Genomic DNA, 17,091 nt, shown 5'->3' on the forward strand with positions numbered 1-17,091 from the left:
TTTTTAGCAGTGACAATTGTCTCTATAAAATCAGTAAAATTCCTAAGGGAAAAAAAAAGCCTTAGAGTGTGCTTTCTTACTATGTCTCCAGGAGAGAGAGAGTGAGAGACAGAGAAAGAAGGAGGTTTTTTTATTTTAATGTTGAATAATAACATATTAGCTTGTTTCACTGGTCCTGTTATAGTAAAGGCTGGAGTCCCTACTATAATATTGTGTTTTTAGTTCCTCAGAACACAATATGAGAGAACTGAAGGCTTGATCTCAGGCCTCCTATGGGCTCATTAGTTTTATTTTTATTTTTTGCTTTTATTATCATTTTAATTGAAAAATAATTGTATATATTTATGAGGTACAGTATGATATTTTCATACATGTATACAATGTGGTAATGATCAAATCAGGGTTATCAGCACATCTATACCTCAAACATCGATCATTTCTTTATGTTAGAAACATTCAAAATCTGCTCGTCTTGCTATTTGGGCTCATTAGTTTTATACAGAGAAAACCCCTGTTCTATAATCATAGCATGTCATGCATGTTGTGGTGAATGTCTAAGAAGGCACGCAACTGCTGAACAACTCTAACCCCACTGCCAAGAAATAGCTCAATTATGTGTCCTGCTGATCGTGATTCAAGTTTAGCTCAATGTAGTCTATTTTAACATGTGTGGAGCACTTACGGCTTACAGGGAATTGTTTCAGATGCTTGGGGCACTAAGATGAATTAGACATAGTCCATGCCTCAAAGAGGTTAGAAGACAAAAATGTAAGCAGATTATTTCAATATAGTAAAGTTAGTATTATAGTAGAGGTAGAATTATCCATTTATAGAGTAAGCTAAATTAATAAATTGATTTTGATTAGTCATTTAAATGTTTTAAATAACACAGACACATCAGTTACCTTAATACACCAAGCGAAACACATCTATTCTAGTCATCATATAGAAGATGACTGTCTTATATTACAAATTTGTACATTTGTCTATTTTTCTTTCAGAGTTAGGGTGTATACTGAGTAAGACTGGGTAAGAATGTTACTTAACATTCCCTTTGACTCAGTTTGCTCAACTAGAAAAATCATAAATTATGCATTTCTGCACTACTTAGCTCTGAGTATTATTGTAAGAATAGAAGGCAATAATACCTGTGAATGCTTTAGCCATACTATGTGTGCACCACTTCCTCTTTCCAGAAAGGCTACATTTCTCAGCCCCTTTCTGTAGCTAAAGGTATTATTTTACTAATTCTTATCAATGAACTGTTAGTGAAAGTGATATTACTTCTAGCCCAAGCAGTTAAAGGTGGTTGTACTTTCTCTACAAATGATCTTTTCTCCTTGTGCAGTCACTTTGGAGGCCATGTGTCCCAGATGACACAGAACTACAAAGAACAACATAGAACTACAAAACAGAGAAGGCTATATACTCTGTATTGGACTTGATGTAAGAAATATTTTGTTGTCACTGAGATTTTAGTGTGTATGCATTACTGCAGCCCAGCTTATCTCATATTTTCCCTTATACATTACAGCTATAAATTATTATTTTTGAAACTTACTAGCATGTTTAGATGGTCTCATTACCCAGTGGCCCTGGGAATATTTACTGCATTAAGGCAAAACCTCAGAGAATTTGTTATTCTCCACTACAACATTCTTATGGATGCTAAACAAAGTCTACATGACGTTCCATCTCTCATTTCTGTTCTCAATACCCACCTCCTTTCAAATATTGGTTTTTAGCATATGTCCTAAAACTGTTTCTCAACTAACATGTCTTCATGTGTCTTTTATGTCAAAGGAGCCAATATGCCAAATATGTGAGGCATGCCAATTTGCCAATTTTATCCATGTTAGGAACGAACAGCTTTGAAAGCTTCCTTGCTGGATGACAAAGATGTTGATCACAACAAGTGGAGGGTTTGTCTGCATCTGCAAAGATACTTGCTACCTAAGGGAAAACTTTCAAAATGTATGTTTCAGACAAGAGCATTTACTGTGGTGTGCATCACAAGTAAAAACATTTGGAATAGTCATCCCAAGAACTCTTTTTTGCTCGTTTATAGAAGCTTTTATTATTGCAAACATCCTTAGTAGTTGAAAAATATACAAGTACAATATATATACAATTATTGGAAGATCATAGAATAATAATGCTCTTGAAATATCACCTTACCTGTTCTATAGTTTGACCTCTGGTAACATACTCATTACCAACTTTGATTCTAGGATGGATCAAGTCCTTTACCAACTCAGAGGAGTTAATGCCCATGAGGAAAGCAGCTTTGTCAGCATCTGGTCATCAGAGATAGAAGAGAAGGAAGGAGAGAGGAAAACACTGTTAAAATTCATTCCATTATAGCCAAACTAACTACCCAAAGGACAGAAATATAGTGTGTTTAGATCAATGTAGCAAGGTAGATTATAGTTTTCAAATAAATGCCTGAATCCTAAAAGTTTAAAGGAACCTATTTCTTGGAAATGCAAGTCAAAGCCACATTGAAATCTCACTTCATCAGTTCGTTGGCATTAATGAAAAAGAAAATATAATGCCACTCACACCCACTAGAATGACTGTAATCAAAAAGGCAGACAATAACAAGTGTTGGCAAGGATGTAGAAAAAATGGAACCCTCATACATTGTGGGCGGGAATGCAAAATGGTGTGCATTTTCTGTAAGAAACAGTTTGACAGTTACTCTGAAGTTAAGCATAGAGTTACTATAGAACCCAGCAATTTCACTTTCAGGTACACACCCAAGAGAAATGAAAACATATGTTCACACAAAAAATTGTACACAAATGTTTCTAGCAGCATTATTCACAATAGTCAAAAGGTAGGGAAAAGTGAAATATCCATCACTGATGAATGGATAAAAATATGTGCTATACTCATATAATAGGATATTGCTAGTCATTTTACAAAAATGAAGCATTGATGTGTGCTACAACATGGCTGAAGCTTGAAAACATTATGCTAAGTGAAAGGAAGTCAGACACAAAAGGCCACATATTGCAGGATTTCATTTCTATGAACTGTTCAGAACAGGCAAATCCATGAGGACAGAAAGTCGATGTTGGTTGCCACAGGCTGAGGAGAAGCAAAAATCAAAGTAACTACTAATAGTTGCTACTAGGAGTTTATTTTTGTGATAATAAAATATTCTGGAATTAGATAGTGGTGGTTGCACAGCCTTGAGAATATACTAAAACCCAATAACCATACAGTTTAAAAGGGTGAATATTATGGCATATGAATCTTCTAAAAGAGGACTAGTATCAAGAAATCGACTCTTAGAAATTGAGATATAATTTGTCTGAAGGACATGGAAAATGCCATCTTTATTATTTGTTTTCTCTTTCTATGCATGTACTTGTGGACTCTTTCAACAAAACACGGACTTGGGCCATGTAATCTGATAATTATAGACAAGCACCAATCAACAGAAGCCAGGACACTTGCCAGTTATCTGTAAAATGCCCATCCTTTCCCTGCAAAGTCTCTGTTTACTCCGTAGTGCCCTCTGCTGTCCAACAATAATACTTACACCCCACAAAATTGTTTTATGAAAGAAAACTTTCATTTCCTAAAGTAGTGGAGAATAAGTATTATCAGAAGGAAAAGTAAATAGGCATGCATCACTTTAGGTATGAAAAAAACGACATAAAATAATGACACAGGCAAAAAGTTATAAACATATTTCAAATTGTGGATTATTTCAGTCACCAAACAAAATAAATATTCCGCTCATCCAAAACCTCTCTCTGCTTTCTATTTTAAATGAATTTGGAGATATGCTAGTATGTCTGGCATAGTCATTCTGTTGAATAATGTCTCATAATAGAAGGTAGTGCAGCGTTTCTTTAATTCACTAAAGAAAAATAAACCTGCAAATTTTCCTGAGCAATAATCACAAACAGAAAATAAAGTAAAAACAAAACGCAATTAGAGAGGTCTATCTCATCTGTATTAGCAATATCAATTTCCTTTTCACAGCCTTTTAAGTGTCTACAAGGCTTAAAATGTTTGAAATGTTTGATTTGCTTATAAACTAAAATCAATATATATTATACATACATTGCTACAATCTACATACCTACTTTATGTTAGTTTATTTGCAGTGATAATAGCCTGGGTACTTGGTTGCTACGAAACCTTTCAAAACACAAAGCTTATCTGGAAAAATAAATGAAAATCAAAAGTAGAGCAGATATGCCCATCCTGTGCTGAGATGAGTCTGCTAACAGTGCCAGGTTTGGAGGCAAAAGCTTGACAATTTCAAGTTAAGAATCCGGTATGTCAGATCATAGACTTTTTGAACTGGGAGAGACTTTATAGAGTATCTAATCCAGTGTGAAAATATGTAAAAGATGGGAAGAAATAAAATGTGTCTGGTCAATCTGAGTGGAGATGAACAGTAACCAACAATGTGAAAAACAATTTTCTGGTATCTGTCTGGGTTTAAAAAAAAGAGGAAACACTTGTTTTTTCTAAGCTTTGGAAGCATGCAGAGGCATGATACAGGTAATAATAGTCTCAAGGAATAGTTTCCCACGCCGAGAGTCTTCATATATCCTTTTTCCAGTGTTAAGCACAGTCCTGTGAGTCTATTTTTATCCATGAACAAAAGAAACTCAAATTCTCTCAGGAGTACCCCACCTTAAGCTTAACAGAAATAGCATGTAACATTACAGGATTATTTCTCACTTACTCCAGAGACAGTTGAGTATCTACAGACAGGACTAGTGTGCCCTGGATTTGCTCCAGAGATTTACATTATGCATCACATATGTTCTCTGTTTTGGGGGGCGGAGGAAGCAATAGAAGTCATCATCTTCCAAAAAGTAAATTACTTCATTTGCACTAAATGTTTACAGTTTACAACCAAGATGAAAATAGCGTAAATCTATGAATAAATGCCCATCTGACATTCAGGAACTACTATTGTAAAGATAGCAATGTGTGTAAACATATTTTAATCGTATTCCCAAATAGGCTTTATGAAATTCCCACCCATAAGCATCAGTGCCTTCAGGACCTTGTGAATGAACCCATGGACTTTAATTAGGCTGCATGATCTTACCTGGGGGAGGTCACATTTAGCTACAGTGGTGGTTCTCAAGCATCAGTGTGCATTGGCATAGCTGGAGAGCTAATCAAATATTAAACAACAGGCTCCCTGAAGCAGGTTAGGGGCTGGGCTGCTCTAGTTTTATCATGTTACCCAGGTGATTCTGATACACATACAAGTTTAAGAACAAAGTTGTTATTGCGGTAGTCCTCAACTTTGATGGCACATTGGGGTCCTTGGCAAGTTGTAAAAGCAAATACTGATGCCTGAAATTCACCCACAGAAATCTGGTTTGTCTGGCTTGGGTAATGCCTGAGCTTCAGGATTTTAAAAGTTCCCCAGTGATTCTAGTGAGCAGCCAAGTTTGCAAACTACTGTCTAGAGAAGAGTAACCAGGTTTGCTAATTTTATTTTGAAATCAGGAAGATGGAAAGAACAAAGTATGACTTCACCTGAAAACAGGTAAAAAGGTAGAGAAATTCAAAAAGCAATCTTTTCCAAATTTACAATTCTATCCCAGTTCAGTCCCATCTGCAAATAACCAGATATAAAAGAATGAAACAAAATCCAGTTTTGTCAGTCTACATGGGTTATGATAACGATATTAATCTCTTTTATGGAAGGTTATAATACAATTTTTGAGTTGTTCATATTTCATTAATTTATTAAACAAAGTTTACTGAGCATTTGCTATATGTAAGCCCTGATGCTAGATAACGTAATAAGAAAATAAATAAAAAAGGCAAAAATCCCTGGCATCAAGAAATTATAATCTATGAGAGTAAGTAAAACACGGAGAAAAAAATAATATGTCAGTAAAACAACTGCATAAGAGACACAGATATCGAGTATCACGAAAGTGTGAAGCAGAGCAAGAGCCCTTCTGGGCTGCATGACTGGGGAAGGATTAAAAAAGAAACAACATTCCATCTGAGCCTTGAAGGATGACAAGAGTTTTTGGAGGCAAATATGGGAGAACAAGAGTTTCTGTAAAAATGAACAGCATGACTTGAAGCCACAGGCATTGAAGAGTACAATATATGGTCCAAGAAGAGGTTATAACCCAGATGGATTGGACTACAGTGCCAGGGAGTGAGTGAGAAACTGAGAAAAGTGGGTGATTTCTGGTTGCAGAAGACATCTAATGCTGCTATAATGTATTAATTAAAGAATGGGGAAATGTTAAAGGAGCTGTAAGCAGAGAAATGACATAATTAGAGTCAGGCTTTAGAATGCTTAATTTTGGAAATGTGCAAGACAGACCAGTGTAGGAAGAGTTTTAAACTACGAAGTGAACCCATTGCAGAATGCCCAAGTGTCAGATGCTGAAGCTCCAAATTAGTAATGAGAAAGGAAGAAAGAGAGAGACTGAGAAATATGACTAGGAGGTTTCCAGTCTGAGAAGCAGAGAGAAGACCAGTACCGTAAATATGAATAGAAATGCCAGTAGGAAGACATCACTTAGGGGAGAAGATGATGGACTTTTAGCCATGCAGAGTTTAGGATACTAGAAAATATGCAGCTGAGAGTTGGAAATATGGAGCTGGAACTCAAGAAAGAGGCAAAGGCTAGGATGCCCCTTTGGATTTGGGTGCCCTTTCCCTTTCCCTCTTCATCTGTCAAGCTCCTTCAATTCCTTCCCAAATAATTAACTGGGAAAAATTTACCAAAGCTTAATACATTAAGAACCCTTAGAATTAAAGAAAAATTCAACACCTCTGTTTTTAAAATGAGCTAAAGGTAGAAGCATACTGAAAAAAACTCAGTATCCAGTAAGATGCTTAAGTTAATTATGGCACATTCACACAATGGAATATTTTGTAGCCATCTAAAAAGATATTGCTGAAAAGACAAAAGATATTCAAATATAATTTAGTAAAAAAGATACTAGCATGCATATGATCACAAATTTTTATTTTAAAAAGTTATATGTGCATATTCAACTAGAAAGCTACATTGAAAAATATGTCCTTTGGCATTCACAGTGATTGTCCCTGAGTAGGTAGGATTCACATAACAAATAATTATCCATTACTATGTGCCAGGCACATTTTAAAACCTGGAAATATAGCAGTGAACACACCAAATGAGGTCCCTGCTCTTACAAAGCTTACATCTGGTAAAGACTGAGGGGTGAAGGCTAGGACAGTCAATAAAAACTAGCTGTATGAATGACATGAAGAAAAATATTTAGATTAGGGGGATAGTGGTGGAGGTAGCTAGAGAAGGCTTTTCTAATAAGGTAAGATCCAAGAAGTTACTTTAATAAGTGAGGGAGTAAGATATGAGGACAGGAGAAAAGTTCCAGGCAGAAAGAGGAGTTAATGAAAATAGTCCTTCAATAGGAGTGCTTACAGGCTCCAAAAACAACCAAGAGGCCAGAACATCTGAGTGGAGGGAAACAAAGGAAGAGAAAATGGTAGATTTTGCTACTAACGGTAGGGATTAGAGAGAGAAGAGAAGTATTGGTTGGTGCAAACATAATTGCGGTTTTTGCTATTAAAAGTAATGACAAAAACCACAACTACATTTGCACCAACCTAATATAGAGGTTAAGGAAGCTGTGACAGGGATGTGGGGTTTCATTTGGAGTAAGGTGGGAGCCATTGTTGAGTTTAGAGCAGAAGCAGGACATGGTGGAACAAGGGCTGACTGACACTATGAAAGGACTGACAGTAGCTTCTCGGTGCAGAGCTGTCCACCTATCCATCATAGGCAAGGGTTCAGGCAGGGAGACAAGGAAGGAGGCTGTGGCAATAATCTGGTAAGAAATGGTGGCTCGGGCTAGGTGGTGGCAGTGAACATGGCCATGGTGATAAGTTGTGAGCTTTTGGATTTCAAAGGTAGAGACAAAGAAAAAGAGAGGAGTCTGGATGATTCTGAGATTTGAGTCAGGGTGACTGGGAGAACCTAGCTGGCATTTTTGAAGAAGACTAGAAATGAAGAGTTGGTAGTAAAGGCAGGGTGGGATGAAGAGTTCAGTTCTATTCATGTTCAGTTTGAGATGGGCACCAAAGAAATGAGTATAGAGAGGGAAGAGGAAAGATTCAAGGGTTGAGCCCTGAGCAGGCCTAGAGCAATTAGCAGTAGGGAAGACAAGGAAGCTCCAGCAAAGAACCTGAGAAGAAGCCAAAAGGGAGAGCAGATGAGATTACACATTTCATTTGCTCATCTGTGTTTTCTGATTTATTAATAAGTATGCCTTGTTTTTTGTAATAAAAACCATTCTTCAAGAAAAACCTTTGTTTTAAAGCATGGAAAAAGCAAACGGGATGGCAAAAATAAAATAAGATGCCATAAAAGCATATGTGAATATGTTAATGTGTAAGATGTTTACAAAATCTTCATATTACATTGCCTCACTTCATTCACATCTGTGCTGAGTCCTCTTCTCTGAGGGACTTCCTGACCACCCTATCTACAACAACCCCTGTATCCTATCATTCTTTATTTTTTAAACTCTGCTTTACTTCCTTTTTGTATGGAACTTGTTACATATTTATGTATTTATTTTCTAACTCCCACACTAGACAGGACAGGGACAATATTTTGTTCACAGATCTATCCCTAGCATCAAGAATAGTCCCTGGCACAGCCTGGCCTCTAAAATTATCTGCTGCACAATAGGCCAGGTGTGGTGTTTCAGGCCTGTAATCCCAGCACTTTGGGAGGCCGAGGTGGGTGAATCACTTAAGGACAGGAGACCAGCCTGGCCAACACGGGGAAACCCCACCTATACTAAAAATATAAAAATTAGCCCAGCATAGTGGTGCACTTGTAATCCCAGCTACTCGGAAGGCTGAGGCACAAGAATTGCTTGAACCTGGGAAGCAGAAGGTGCAGGGAGCGGAGATTGCCCCCCTGTACTCCAGCCTGAGCCACAGAGCAAGACTCTGTCTCAAAAAAAAAAAAAAAAAAAAACCAGAAAACTTATTTGTCAAACAATAAAAAACCCAATAAACCTAATTTTAAAAATAGGCAAAGGACTTAAATAGACATTTCTCAAAAGATATACGAATGGCCAATAAGCACATAAAAAGATGTTCAACATCACCAACCAGGAAGGAAATGCAAATCAAAACCACAATAAGATAGTACTTTATACCCATAAAGATGGCTACTATAAAAAACAAAACCAAAAAACAGAAAACAACAAATGTTGGCATGGATGTGAAGAAACTGGAACCTTCGTGCATTCCTGGTGAAAATGTAAAGAGGTATGGCCACTGTGGAAAACAATATGATGGTTCCTAAAAAAAAACAGATTTACCATTTATTCTAGCAATTCCACTTGTAGGTATATACACAAATGAATTGAAGGCAGAGACTCAAACAGATATTTATATACCAACATTCATAGCAGCATTACTCATAATAGCCAAAAAGTGGAAGCAACCAAGTGTCCATAGACTGATGAAAAGATAAATGTGTTATATGCACACACTGGAATATTATTTAGCCTTAAAAAGGAATGAAATTTTGATACATGCTACGACATGGATGAACCTTGAAGACATTATGCTAAGTGAAATAAGCCAGTTACAAAAGGTCAAATATCATATGATTACGCTTACATAAGGTGCCTAGAGTCAGAAAGTAAAACAGTGGTTACCAGGAGTACCGGAAGGGGATAATAGGGAGTTTGGGTTTAATAAGTACATAGTTTATTGAGGTTGAAATGATGAAAAACTTCTGGCAGTGGATACATTGCTAATTATATAACAATGTGAGTGTTCTTCATGCCACTGAACTGTACACTTAAACGTGGCTAAAATTGTAAATTGTATGTTATGTATATTTCATGCATTAAAAATATAAAATTTAAAAAATTAGTTGTTGAAAGAGTTGAATGAATGGGTTTTCTCTTTTCATTTCAGTTGTAAGGAATTTTAATATTAAATGGAATAACTATGCTTTCTTCTTTTCATAATTGTGGGGATTTATTTTAATGATCATTCTAGACAGATCATTCATTGTAAGGTGCCATAAATCTTTCTGGTAAGCAGAAAAGAGTATAGCTTTTTTAAAATGTGAAAAAAAAACAAGGGGAAATAAAGCCTCCTGGTCTCACCCCTATGAGTTAGTTACATCCCGCGGGAATTCCAAGGGCCTTAGTTCACATCTCCATTATGTCATTTAATACATTTTATCATAATTTGCTCCTTATTATTTTTATTTTATTTTATTTATTTATTTTTTTGAGACTGAGTCTTGTTCTGTCGCCCATGGTGCGATCTTAGCTCACTGCAACCTCTGCCTCCTGGGTTCCAGCAATTCTCATGCCTCAGCCTCCCAAGTAGCTGGGATTATAGGTGTGCGCCACCACTCTCGGCCAATTTTTTGTATTTTCAGTAGAGACATGGTTTCGCTATATTGGCCAGGCTGGTCTTGAACTCCTGGCCTCAAGTGATCCACCTGCCTCAGCCTCCCAAAGTGCTGGGATCACAAGTGTGAGCCATCGTGTCCGGCCATGATTCGTTCCTTTCTCTCATTGTTCTCAATAATCTATGTGCTAAAGGCATTCTCTTTCACCCAAGTTTAGCAAATTGACTGGATCATCAATAATTATTGAGGAGTGCTTCTTATTCTGTGATAGGAGGATTCTACATTAGAATGGTAGTTGACAGAACCATTTTTGAAGAACAGCAACCAAGGGAGACACTATTGATTAATTTTAAGTAAGAGGTGAGGTTAACTGCAAGGAAAAGGGGGCAGGCTTGGGCCCAGGGATTTGAAGTATATACCGTATCTTCAAAGTAATTCTTACTTTCTGTGCCATCTGCTTCCAGTTGCTCTTCTCTAGGTTTCTGTTTAAATTTCATGTTTCCAAAGTGCATGATGGCTCCAGTGAGTTTAAAGCATCCATACTTCTCATCAGGAAGAAAGCCCAAGATGTCCATGGCTTGCTGTAAAAACAGAAACAGATGGCCCTGTCTTCATTTGCCTAATGGCTGCAGTGAGCACCTCACCCCCGCTGTTACACCTCGGGGCTGTGGGCTGAAGGGAATGAGATAGACAGCTCTGTTCAAAGCAATGCAAATCAGCCCTGTTGGCACTTGGTCACCCGCAGTCTGCTCATCCCTTTAAAAGAGAATTAGGAAGGCACAAGACTAGGCTTGTTTATTCCCCAGTAGTTTTAGAACTTTCCTTCAATGCCCTGCCTCTCTCTGGTTCCTTCCAGCAACAGATCACTAACTGGCTGTATCAGGTCAATTATTTTGCCTTTCGTGGTTATGGCAGAAAGCACCATATCTGCTGAGTTGCTTGTTTCTGTGATCCCATGTGTTCTCCTGACTTTATTCTAGAGCAGACATATTTCAAAGACTGGTGAAAAGAAATGTTTAAGAAAAGCCACCTCACCATAAAATTGCATCCTAAGTATCCACTGCACAAGATGTGCATTCTCATACACCCCAAGAGGGAAAAAAGTGGTACAATCTTTCTAGTGGTTAATTTAGAATATGTACCAAGAGACTATAAAAAATTCATAATCCTTCGTATTTTCACTTCTAGGAACCTAGCATAAGGTGAATCTGATATACAGAAAAAGTGTTAAGCTACAGAGATATTCACCTCAGTGGGAGTGAAAAAAAATCTTGAGTCTAACACTAGGAGAATAGCTCAATAAACAACAGCACAAATGCCTGATAAAATCTTAAGTGCCCACTTAAATGTTTATGAAGAGTTCCTAAAGATACTTGAAATGCTTAAACGATTAAACTGAGAAAGCAAATTCTATACGCCAAATGTATATGCAGCATAATTACAGTCTTTTGGTAAAAAAACAAAAAACACTAACATGACCATACAAAAGCAGCTGCAAATAGATAAAAACAGAATAAAGACTGTAAAGATATACACCAAATAAAAGAGATGTTTGCCACTGAGTTGAAATATCTTTCTACTTTTTCATAGCTTCCAAAGTTACTATACTGACAATGTGCAGTTTTCTCATAAGTCAGTAAACTTTGGACAGAAGCAGCCCTACACCCCTATGGAAGCAAGACCACTTCTCCGGGTCCCTGAAGAACAGAACTCTAAGATGCTGTCTTTCATTTCTCATTGCCATTACCAGATTTCGCTTTGACAACTAACAAGCCTTACTTCTGTGGCCAGCAATTCTTCAGCATCATCCAAGCTCTCCACAGTAACTGCTCCACAGGAGCAAAAGTGGAAGTCTGAGGGATTTGCAGATACCAGGAGCATGTCTAGAGTGGGAAAACCATCCGTTAAATAGCTTAAAGAAATCCGCAAGGCCTTAGAAAATAATGGGTCAATATTCACAGTTTACGGTTTAAATCATACTTGTAAACAAGCTAAAATAAAATCCATATTTTAGACCCAAACTTCTACAATCAATGTTTGCCCTCTATTAATTTGTCAGTAATGTGTTAATGCCTCCCAAGAGAAGACAGGCTGGCAAATTCCAAAAGCAGATTCAATTGCAGCAGTTTCAATTGGTGCAAAAAAACAAAAACAAACGAATAACAACAACAACAAAACACAGACAATGTGTGCTGGTAAAACTTTGAAAACAGGAATTTGGCCTAGATTTATGACTGAGGGCTGGAGGACAAAGGTATTTTGTAAAATTATAAGTAGAACAGATCTGAGCTTCAAAAGCTAGGAAGCAGTCAGACCCTGGGGTCAGCGCCCAGGGAACATTAGCAGGGCAACCCTGTCACATCACATCCTTCTTATTAGGGAGCTGAGTCTGTCTTTCAAGGGATCCATAAGTCAGCTGCTGTGTTCAATGCTGCACCCTGATATGTCTAAGAGTCCTGACATGATTCACTTAGTCAGGAAACATAATCCAGGCCGAAGCAGAGGCAGGCTGTCAGCCACGCATCAACTGACTTGGCAGAATCATGTTAACCTCTCACTGCCCAACACTTGATCCCAATGAATTTTTCTTGAGCTGATCTTATTTTTCTATTTATTGCTCAATGAAGTGAAAGTCGGTTATCTTGAACCCCAAATCTCAGAAACAAAGAAATTGGGCTACATAAACGTTCACAGCAGCTTTGTTAGAAAACAAGTCAAATGACCATCTGCAGTTGAATGGGCTAACAAACTGTTGTACATCCATACAGTGGATTATTATTCAGCAAACAAAGGAATGAACTATAAATACGTGCTAGAACATGGAAGAATTTCAAAATAATTATGCTGGGTGAAATAAGCCTGACAAGAAGAATATACACTCTATTTTTTTTGTTTTGTTTTTAAACATTCTAGAAAATACAAACTAATCTATGGTGACAGAAAGCATATTAGTGGTTGCTTAGGGACTGGGGCTGGGAGAGGAGGGCTCCAATGAGTGAGAAGGGACAGGAGGGAGGTCCAAGGACCTTTTGAAGATCCAAGCACACTTTTGAAAGTATACATGCATTATGTTGATTGTGGTGACAGTTTCATACACACACATATATATGTTAACACTTACCTGTTATATACTTAAAACACATGCCGTGTACTTTAGTTGAAAAGTACTTCAATAAATTTGTTTTATAAAACTTTAAAAATAAAACAAAATTGGCCTAGCTTAAATCAAGCAGAAGGTTAATATATGTATTTTAATAAAAATGACCTGTAAAATTTTTTACAGTACTTGTTTTTTAAATGATTTTTATTTTTTAAATTGACAATTTAAAATTGTATATATTTATGGTGTACAACATGATGTTTTGATACATGTATACATTGCGGAATGGCTTATTCCAGCTAAGTAATGTATCATCATTTCACATACTTATTTTTTTGTGTGGTGAGAATATTTAAAATCTACTCTGTTAACCATTTCAAGCATATAATACATGGTTATTAACTATAATCACTGTGTTGTACAATAGATCTTCTGAACTTATTCAACTTTTTTAGATTCTACATGGGTGAGATAATGTGGTATTTGTCTTTCTGTCCCTGCCTTATTTCACTTAGCATAATATCCTTCAGGTTCATCCACGTTGCCACACTTGACAAAAATAACAAGATGTTCTTTTCTTTTCTTTTCTTTTTTTTTTTTTTTTTTTTTTGAGACAGGGTCTCACTCTGTCACCCAGGCTAAGGTGCGGTGGCACGATCACAGCTCACTGAAGCCTCAATCTCCCAGGCTCAAGTGATCCTCCCACTTCAGCCTCCCTAGTAGCTGTGACCACAGGTGCATGCCACCATGATCAACTAATTTTTTAATTTTTTATAGAAACAGGGTCTTGCTATGTTACTCAGGCTGACCTTGAACTCCTGGGCTCAAGCAATCCTCCCTCCTGGGCCTCCCAAAGTGTTGGGATTACAGTCATAAGCTACCATACCCAGCCAAGATTTCCTTCTTTTTCTTTAAGGCATAATAGTATCCTATTGTGTATATAGACCACATTTTCTTATCCATTCATCCTTCATGGACACTTAGGTTGTTTCTCTATCTCAGCAATTGTGAACAATGCTGCAGTGAACATGGAGGTACAGATATTTCTTCAGGATACTGAGTTCATTTCCCTTGGATGTATTCCCAGTAGTGAGATAACTGGATCATAAGGTAGTTCTATTTGTAATTTTTTGATTAACTTTCATACCATTTTTCATAATAACTGTGCTAATTTATAGTTGACTCAACAGTGAACAAGAGTTCCCTTTTCTTCACATCCTTGCCGACATTTATTATCTCTTGTCTTCTGATAGCAAGACAATATCTCATTGTGCTTTTTGCTTTGCATTTCCGTGATGATTATTGATGTTGAGTCTTTTCTCACAGACCTGTTGGTCATTTGCATGTCTTCTTTGGAGAAACGTCTGTCAGATCCTTTATCCATTTTTTAATCTGGTTGTTTTCTTGCTATTGAGTTGAGTTCTTTATATACTTTAGATATTAACCCCTTATTGATATACAGTTTGCAAGTATTTTTTCCCATTCATTCAGTAGATTCTCTCATGATGATGCATGATTGTTGTATAGTTTATGAAGTGAATACTCAGGGTATGAGGCCAAATGTCAAGGATTCCAATATGGAAGGACCTCTTGGTCACTTATCATCACTCCTGGAATCTATATACTAGTTGAATAGCAAGAATAGGTACAATAAATACATAGAAACAAAAAAAGTCAAAAGAAAAAGAAAAGAAAAGGGAAAATATATGTAGGACCAAGCTATGCAGATGGCAGTGAGAACTAAGGATTTTGAATGAGCCCTGTCCAAAAGAACTGAAGAAATGAGTCTTAGCTATGCCTGGAACAAGGGTCAGATATAATTGACAGCAAAGGGGTGAAGGGGTACTCATGGCCATGTAGAGGTCAAATAGGGACTGGCTCTGAGGTAACATGTCACCTCATTTCCTTGACTCCTTCAGTGGTTGGCCAGCCTCTCTGCTGTGATTTCCATACCTAATTCTTTTGTAGTGTGGACAAATCCTCATATTTCAGGATATGTGGACATCATCCTCATATTGTTAAGATATGCCCTCTTGTATTAAGCCTCAGGATACTCTGAAGCTCTTCTTTGGCAAACATGGATGGTAAGAGTTCCAGATCATCTTTTAAAATGTCCCCCAAAAGGACAATGGGTGCTAAAACAGGTAGACTGACAATACCCAGTTTGGACCACCAGATGTCAGGCTTTGCACAGTAATCAATCTCAGCAACCCCCAAAGACTGAAGGAGATAAATGAATTCAAGATAAGCATGAATTTTCCATAGCAGCCCAAAGGCATCAGATGCTTCTATTAGTAAACAGAGATGCTCTGAAAGTAATCTTGCAGTCTCTGCTGGTACCTTCATCAGATCTTATGTGTCAGTCGCCCTATACCATCCAGAAACACATGTCAAGAGTGTTAGATTTGATAGGGTTAATCAATGGAAGACCAAAAAAAAATCCTGTTCCAGGTTGAGGTGAAGAGAAGGTGGGGAAGAGAATGTACTGCTTACATAACACCAATTACATCTATGGCAAAAATAATTGTCTCGTTCGCAGAGCTTTCCCCATTTGGTAAGGGTACTTTAAAGACCAAGTAGTCAAAACACTGCTAGATTTATACCATACTTAATCTAAGCATAATGGACTGGGAAAATTGTTCCCATCAGTTCACTAGCCTGGATCTGTAATCTTATCCTACGTCCACTTCTGTGGGAGCATTGTTGTCCTCAAAAGCTTACCTCAAATACAATACCTTGGAAATGAAATCAGCATGTCATTCTCTCCTTCCAATGAATCCCTATGCCACTTTAAACTCTCTGCCATGGTCTACAATGTGCTGCATGGTCTAACCCCTGCCTACTTTACTCTATGTTACCCTCTCTACCACCCACAGTGGCCATTTTGCTATTCCAATAATAAATCAAATGCATTCCTTCCTCAGGACCTTTGCACTCACTGTTCCCTCCTCCTGGAATTTTATTCCTGGAAATCTTTGCCTACTTGCTCCCTTACTTATTGAGGTGTCTGTAAAAATATTGTCTTTTCAGAGAAATTCCCTGACAATTTCATCTAAAATAGAACTATCCACAACCCTACCAAACCCCATTTCTTTCTGTCCCCTCACTGCACTTTATTTTTCTTTATTCACCTGCCATATAACCTACAAAGAAATTAGAGCATTTGTTTTTTTCTTTTTTGAGACAGAGTCTCACTCTGTCTCCCAGGCTAGAGTGCAGTGGCACATTCTTGGCTCACTGCAACCTCTGCCTCCCAGGTTCAAGTGATTCTCCTGCCTCAGCCTCCCAAGTAGCCACAATTACTAGCACCTGCCACCATGCCTGGCTAAGTTTCATATTTTTACTAGAGACTGGGTTTTATCATGTTGGCCAGGCTGGTCTCAAACTCCTGACCTCAAGCAATCCACCTGCCTCAGTCTCCCAAAGTGTTGGGATTACAGGCATGAGTCACTATGCCCAGCCTAGATCATATATTCTGTTCTTGTTTGTTGCCTGTCTTCCACACTAGACTATAAGCTCAGAAGGGCAGAGGCCTGTCTATCTTGTATCACCACTGTACCCCCCATGATTAAAAAGCAGTGCCTGATGTACA

The 17,091-nt window shown here is 37.5% G+C and overlaps 1 protein-coding gene across 1 annotated transcript in view; it reads right to left on the reverse strand.

The window, feature by feature from the left end:
• The window catches only part of MYH15 (myosin heavy chain 15), a 131,950-nt gene that overhangs the window by 92,659 nt on the left and 22,200 nt on the right, over positions 1-17,091 (reverse strand). The window contains exons 11-13 of the mRNA XM_025375445.1: positions 12,179-12,282; positions 10,842-10,980; positions 2,179-2,297 (exon numbers count right to left, since the gene is read on the reverse strand). Coding sequence (XP_025231230.1) covers positions 2,179-2,297; positions 10,842-10,980; positions 12,179-12,282 — 362 coding nt within the window. The remainder of the gene's footprint in view (positions 1-2,178; positions 2,298-10,841; positions 10,981-12,178; positions 12,283-17,091) is intronic.

Source organism: Theropithecus gelada, chromosome 2, assembly GCF_003255815.1.
Source record: "Theropithecus gelada isolate Dixy chromosome 2, Tgel_1.0, whole genome shotgun sequence".
Taxonomy (NCBI): domain Eukaryota; kingdom Metazoa; phylum Chordata; class Mammalia; order Primates; family Cercopithecidae; genus Theropithecus; species Theropithecus gelada.